The sequence below is a fragment of the Rhincodon typus genome, chromosome 4 (genome assembly GCF_021869965.1).
Source record: "Rhincodon typus isolate 14 chromosome 4, sRhiTyp1.1, whole genome shotgun sequence".
NCBI lineage: Eukaryota > Metazoa > Chordata > Chondrichthyes > Orectolobiformes > Rhincodontidae > Rhincodon > Rhincodon typus.
Window position 1 is genome coordinate 5,271,600 of NC_063335.1, and position 7,818 is coordinate 5,279,417.

At 37.2% G+C, this 7,818-nt stretch overlaps 1 protein-coding gene across 1 annotated transcript in view; it reads left to right on the top strand.

The window, feature by feature from the left end:
- Positions 1-7,818, top strand: part of LOC109916186 (cAMP-regulated phosphoprotein 21-like) — a 136,819-nt gene that overhangs the window by 70,915 nt on the left and 58,086 nt on the right. The window contains exons 11-13 of the mRNA XM_048595623.1: positions 648-707; positions 798-1,024; positions 6,543-6,770. Coding sequence (XP_048451580.1) covers positions 648-707; positions 798-1,024; positions 6,543-6,770 — 515 coding nt within the window. The remainder of the gene's footprint in view (positions 1-647; positions 708-797; positions 1,025-6,542; positions 6,771-7,818) is intronic.

A 7,818-nucleotide genomic window follows, 5' to 3' on the forward strand; every position in this document is an offset into this window, starting at 1 on the left:
TTCAATCAGTTGCAAAGTTTACGAAGACAAAAACAATGTTTTCATTGGTTTGCATCTTTTATTCTTTTGCTCGCACTACATGCCATTATATAAAAGGAGTCTCCGCATTCTTTCCTTTTCAATTTAAATTGTAAATTTAATATGCCCAGTCCTTGTCAGTATGTTACTCTATTCAACAAATGTTGTAATTAATAAGTCGATTCCCAATCCTGCTCGGTCGGCACTCCTCTGCCTTGGAATGGAGTAGTGACACAATAATCCACTGTACGAGGTTAGGATTGAGTTCAGACTGCAAGGGGAAGACATATTCTTATTTGTACTGCCTCCTTAAATGTATTTCTTGTCATTCCATATTTCCCAGTCAATTGCACAGCAGTTATCATTCTGTTTTGGATAACTTTATGTTAATAGTACCCAAATTCTTCACCTATGTATAAAGTGTCACATGAGAACAATCTGGATTGATTTACACACTGATACCTATTGGGGAAAATCTCTGATGTTTCTTGTCCTGCTATGGCCAAGTGTCACGTTCTACAAATGCCATGGCTACACATGGAAACTTGCTTTGTGGGTTGTTTAATGACACCTTGAAAGATGTATATTGTGCTTGATTAAGAATTTTTTTTAATGTTTTGTTTTCCCAGCTACATTCTAGAGGATATCAGTACTTTCAATGACACACAGAAGAAGAGGCAGCTATTTAGGTTTGTTATGATGCAAATAAAGATGAGATTTCAACCAATTCAGCAGCAAGACTGGTGACAATGGTGCCTTTTGTCTTTTTTTTGTTTTAGGAGTAATAGAGACGGAACAGGAAAGACATCAAGTAGTCGGCAGAGCAGTACAGAGTTGGATGTGAAGTGGACAGACCAGCGACCGTGGAGCAGCACTGATTCAGACAGCTCAAATCGAAACTTGAAACCCCCTGTGACGAAGACAGCAAGTTTTGGTGGCTTCACTGTATTAACACGTGGCGACAGTACAAACAGTAACAGGAGCACAGGCAAACTCTCTAAAACAGGTAGCTGGTACTCGATAGGTTTTGTAGCGGAGTCTTGCTTCATTGCATTTCATGACAGCAATTGAGAAATAACCATCGCAGCCTAACATAGCTAATTCAATGCTTCGGCAGTAATAATGTTGTGGTGGCATTATAGCTTTTGTCTGTCAGTGGTAATGCTGCTGACATTTTAACGAAGCATCATCAAAGAAAAAAAAAGCAAAAAAAAATGTAGATATGGAAATCTGAAATAAACATTGAAAATACTGGAAAAACTCAACAATTGTTCTGAAGAGTCAGAACAGACTCGAAATCTTAACTCTGTTTCTGACGCCACAGATGCTGCAAAACCTGCTGAGTTTCTCCAGCATTTATTGTGTTTGTATCTTCAGAACAGATCTTGATAAAAGTGAGGGATACCATTTTATATCTCCCTGTTGTAATTTTAGATTCAATTCTCCCCACTCTGCATTTCCTGGTTGCTGGAGCATATAAGCATGATTTTGGGGCAGTTCTACCTGGTGCCTGATGTAGGATTGGCACAACAGTGTATGCATGAATTGTGTATTCTTCCAATTTTTTTCTCTCTCCCTATCTTCGCAGTTTTGCAAAGGCTTGGTTGATACCAACCTGGACTGGCCCCATTTCATCCAAAATTGCGAGCCACTTAAGTTCTTGTTATGCTTTTGTTTTAATTTGTTACTCTGGAAGTTTCTAGACTGGATGGCGTATATCATCTGGTTATCAACTCTTCCAATCTCAAACTTCAATTAAGTCAATAAGGAAATATGTTCATTGTATCTCTTGTTAAAATAGTAAATAAGTTTCACACTTACAGTACTTGTGTTTCTTGAACAACTGGTGTGTTTTTCAACAGAGGTACCAAATAGAATTGTTGTACAAGGCTTGTAACAAATGTAACAGTGAATGGTTCATATCATCCAATGACTCTTGCTGCAATTGGAGATCAATGCTGTAATATTGTTCACTATTTTAAAACTGTTAAGATGTCTTTGCTGTCTATTAAACAATACAGAACATACAGCAAAGTCATCTAAATGACAGTATTGACAGAATATGTTTGTATTTCTAAGAGGCGAAATTCTTTGTGCCTTCTCCCAATCCGCAAAACTTGGATGGAGACCCTAAATGAACGAATAAGCAATGTTTCCACGACTGCGTCCTAAGTGGAGCAGAAATCCCAGAAAGGAAGGAAGTGAAATTGTGCTTTAAGCACTGCAGTTAAAGGGAAAACTGAAAAAAAATTGAAGCAGTTATTATCTGGAAAGAGAATATTGAGAAAATGAATAAAATATGAGTGGAAGATTAGGTTATGGTATGTGGTTCAAATAAGTGTGTAAATGTATGGGGAATAATGAGATAGGTGCAGATTGAAACTTATCTTAGCATGACACAATTGTCATCACTGACACAGAGCTGGAGGGTGGTCAGGAGCCACATGTACTAGGTTATAAAGTGTACAAATAAAAGAGGGAAATCAAAGCAGATAGATATTATTTTAGTGCTTCATGATACATAAAAGACAATTTGAGTGCATATAATGAGGTATGCAGGCAATTGCAACTTTATGGTTAGATATAAGAAATAGAAAAGAAGACTACAATGGGAGGAACATATAAGTATCCAGGTAGCAGCTCAGAAGTGGTAGGTTTTATAAATGCTGATATAGATAAGCGTGGAGTAAAGACACATGAGGTTAATGGGAGGATTTAACTTTCATAAGGAGTCAAACACAAATTTTAACCTATTTTACAAAAGTAGAGAATTTCTTGAGTACGTTAAAATAGTTTTTTTTTCCCTAACAATATATATTACCTCACAGTTATCTATGTTAATTTTCATTATTTCAGTTATTTCCCCATTTTGCAAGTTTATTAACGTCTTGGAATTTTGTGGCACTATAAAAACTACAAAAAACATCTATTATGATCATGATGAGCGCCACAAATTCCAAGACGTTAATAAACTTGCAAAATGGGGAAATAACTGAAATAAATAAAAACCTAACGTGGATAAATGCGAAGTAGCACATATTGTTAATTAAAATAGGAAGATCACTTAATATTTCAACGATTTGGAAATCTAGGGCAAGCAGAGGAGCAAAGGGATCGCCAAGTATAAATACTGCAAATGCTAAAAACTGCCCAGGTTAGCAAGCCCACAAAACAAAAACAAACCAAACAGTGAGTTTTAATTTTAAAGGGATAGGATTGAAAGTAAGTTGTGCTAAACCTATGACAAACCTTTGGACGCTCTTAGCCTTCTACACACTGTTATGGTCACCATAATACAGAAAGGATGTAGAGGCAGTGGAGTGGATCCAGAAAAGATTTGCAAGAATCATACCAAAAATGCATGGGTATACATATCAAGAAAGGATTGACAGGCTACATCTCTTTTCTCTTGAAGAAAAGAAGCTTGGGGATTGATTTAATAGATGTCTGTAAAAATTATGGAACTTAGTGGCAGAGGGATAACAAAAAGGACATCTTGTTAATTAGGGAAGAGCTTAACTAGAGATGTTCAAAATAAGTTAGCTATCTAGATATCCAGTCGGGAATTCAGAGGAAACTTCTTCACCCAAAGCAAATAATGTGGATGCATGAAAGAGAAAACTAAATTGATGTAGGAGGGACACTAGAATAGTTGGTTATCATGGAAGATTTAAGTGGAAAAAGATGGAAAGAAGCTCAAGTGGAGTATAAACACTAGCATGCATTGTTTGGATACAATGACTTGTTTTTTTGCTATGTATCCTATGTAATTATATATTATGTGCATTGTACGGAAGGGAAAAGCATGAAACAGCTACCCAGATTCTAGATTTAGGCAAGGCTTCAATGCAGTGAAACTGAGGCTGTTCAAAGCTAACTGAGTAAATGTGTTAATAGGTAAAATGATAGATCAGTGGGAGGGATTCAAAAACATAATTACGTGATCCAGAATCAATTTAAACTCCTACATTTCTGGAACTTTACTTCGAAAAATAAATCAGCCATGGATGACTAAGACACCACATAAAACATGAAAATGAAATATGAAAGCAAGGTACAGAGAAAGGTACAAAGAACAACAATAGGTTACAAAACGGCAAGTAAAAACTATATTAAAAAAAGTAGAATGAATAGTGATTTTTAAGGGATATCATAATGAACACAGAAATTTTTAAAATTGTTAGTAGAAAAAACTGATGACGATGATATTATCAATGCAAACAAGGAAATGGCAAATATATGAATAATTACTTCGTAACAGTATTTCATTCAGGGAAGAGATCAGGATCCACAACGTCCCAAGAAAACAAATATTTAATCAGGGACAGGGATGGACTGAAATTGATACAAACAAAGAAAAAAATAATGATGAAAATAGTGGTAGTAAAGAGTGACTAGTCTGAAGAGCCAAATAGTTTCTGAGCCAGGATTTAAAAGGAGTAGAGTCATATAGTCTTGGAGTCATACAGCATGGAAACAGACTGTTTCGACCAACTAGTCCACACCAACCACATTCCTAAACTAAAGTAGTCCCACCTTACTGTGTTTGGCCGATATCCCTCCAAACCTTTCCTATTCTGTACTTATCCAAATGTCTTTTAAACATGTTAAGTGTATCTGCATCCACCTCTCCCCCGGCCGTTCATTTCATGCATTAACCATTCTCTGTGTAAGAAAGTTGCCCCTCATGTCCTTTTTAAATCTTTCTCCTCTCACCTTAAAAATATGCCTCCTATTTTTGAACTCTCCCACCCTAGGGAAAATACCTTTGCCGTTCACCTTATGTATGCCCCTCATGATTTTATAAATGTTTATAAGGTCACCCCTCACTCAACCTGCTACCTGCTCTGGTGAAAGAAGTCCCAACCTATCCTTATAATTCAAAACCTCCATTCCCAGCAACAACCTGCTAAATCTTTTCTGAACCCTGTACAGTTTCCTATAACAAGGTGACCAGAACTGCACACAATACTCCGGAATTAGGTAAGAATATTACAGACAAAGTGCAATTGATTTGGGAACCATTCTATAGATTGAAAATTGGCCTGTCTTTCCGCTATTCAAGAAAGATCACAAAAGAAAACCAGAAAATTATAGCCTAACGCCTGTTGTCAGATAATGACTGTAGTTTATCATTCAGTACAGGGTGATTGAACATCTTGAAAATGTCAGGTGAGAGCCAGAATGGATTTTATAGGGTAAATTGTACCTAACTCGATTGATTTTGTTTTGACGAGGTGACTGAAGTAGTGTCTGTGGGTATTGTTGAAATGAACATCCAAAAGACGTATGATAGAATCTTTTGTAACAGATTGTTAGCTAAAGATTAATCTCAAGGAATTCAAGGCAAATTATTGCTCTGGATAGAAAATTGGCTGAATGGAAGAGTCAGTTTAGGGCTAATGGGCAGCTACTCCAATTCTTAGGCTGTGACTTGTGGTGGCTAGCACAGTTTTGTGTTGGGGGCCCAATTATTCATGTACTTCTTAATAACTTGGAACAGAATAGAAGACTACATATCTAAATTTTCCAATGAAACAAATGGATGCCAATGGTAAGTAGTGCAGATGGAAGCATAGCATTTACAAAAAGATAATAGTAGATTAAATAAATATTGAAAAAAATGTTGGCAAATAGTTGTCAATATAGACAACTATGTGATCACCTACTCTGGAGTTAAAATGATACACAATAATGCTTTCTAAATGAAGAAATAATAGAAACAGTGAAAGTCTGAACAGACTTGGGAATCTGGGTGCATACATTGTGAAATGTCGTGAACAACTATATAAAAAAAATCAAACAGCTGATGAATGTTGGCCTTTATATCTTGAGGAATAGAATACAAGTGAGTAAAGGTCAGGCTTCCAGTGTAAAATAGGCCCTAGTTGGACCATACCTGGAACAGTGAGCAGTCCTGGTAACTGTAACTGAGTAAATATATTTTGGCCTCAGAGGGAGTTTATTCTAGATTTATGAGCTATCTGAACACCAGGGTTGAATTTTGAGGCGTGATTACACATAGTAGTATTCTTTGTAATTTAGGAGGTTAACGTACCTTGATTCAAGTTTCCCAAGATGTTAAGGAAACAGATAAGATACACCGAGAGAAATTACTCTGATAATTGGGGACTCTAGGATTATGGGGCATGGTCTAAAAGTTAGTGACAAGAGTAAAATTGTGAAATCTTTCCACACAAAGAGTGGTATAAAAGTTTGTAATTCTTGTTTACAAACATCAGTTGTTATTTCTAAAGCTCAGATTGCTTTTTGTCATCCAAAGTTTTAAAGGGTTTGGGTCAAGAGCAAATGCATGCAGGCCATTCATGATTTGAAGGGTTAAGTGACCTACTCCTATCCCTGTGAAGGAAAAGTTACCTGAAGCATTAGAAAATGTACAAGAGAGAAAAGATATATCATTCAGTTTGGGACCATTTGTGACATTGCTAGGAAGCAAGTAATATATGCACAGCAAGGTTGTATTTCCACCAAATACATTTTGACAATCGTTTTGCATTCTCCAGGTTCCGAGTCTTCCAGTAGCGCAGGCTCCTCAGGTTCATTGTCACGGAACCATCAGCCACTACAGAGTGCAACTGTTGTCCCAGCACCAGTCAGCTCTACAGGATCAGTCTCCTACCCAGACGGTGGAATGGGTGGACAGGTGACACCTACCAACACCAGCTACATTTTGCTTCCTTTGGAAGCTACAGGTATACCACCTGGCAGTATTCTGTTAAACCCACACACAGGTTAGTGCAGCTGTTACTACATCTAAAGACAAATAAAAACCCAAGCAATATTTGTGACCATCCATAGTTATCCTTTTTTCATAAACATGTAAAGAATAACAATCTGCTTATTAACTGATAAAAACCTGTTTCTTTTTTAAAAAAATGCTTTATGCATGTACATATGTATGTATTAAATACAATCTCAGTGATAAAACGATAGTTATGGATGCTCCCTGATATGTATTATATTAGAGTGAAGTTTTTTGCAGTATCTCTGACCTTACCTTTTAATTGGGTGGGAATGCAGAGAAGGATAAAGGAAAGGGGAGTGACATACTGCAGCTGAAACCCAACACCCACAGAGCTCAAAGGTTCTAACCTCCCAAACAAAAAAAAAATCCAAAGAAGATTCTCGAACAACACAATTAAAACTAGCCACCAACTGGCCCATTATTCAATTAAGTTCGTCCTTTGCCTACTTAAATGTTCTTTTCCATTTGAAATCTGAAGCAATGCTGGCTATAGGCTAAGTACAGATTGAAATACGTCCTGCTTCATTCTGGCCTACACTATCAAATCATAGTTTCTGCTTTTTTTAAATACACCCACTCAGTCATATTTGGGAGTGTATGTCTCACAGAAGTGATTATCAATATAATTGCACAAGTAGGCAGAGATCAGCCAGTATTCATTACAATTCTTTCCTTTTGCTCCTTGCTTCTCAATAGCTAAAAGATGGAAAATAGAGAGGGAATCTTACCATTAAATCCTAAAAGGAGATCTGAACTTTGAGAAAGTGTAAGAGATAACAAGGTGTAGAGCTGGATGAACACAGCAGGCCAAGCAGCATCAGAGGAGCAGGAAGGCTGACGTTTCGGGCCTAGACCCTTCTTCAGAAATGGGGGAGGGGAAGGGGATACTGAAATAAATAGGGAGAGAGGGGGAGGCAGATAGACGATGGATAAAGGAGAAGATAGGTGGAGAGGAGACAGACAGGTCAGAGAGGCTGGGATGGAGCTAGTAAAGGTGAGTGTGGATGGGGAGTTAGGGAGGGGATAGGTCAGTC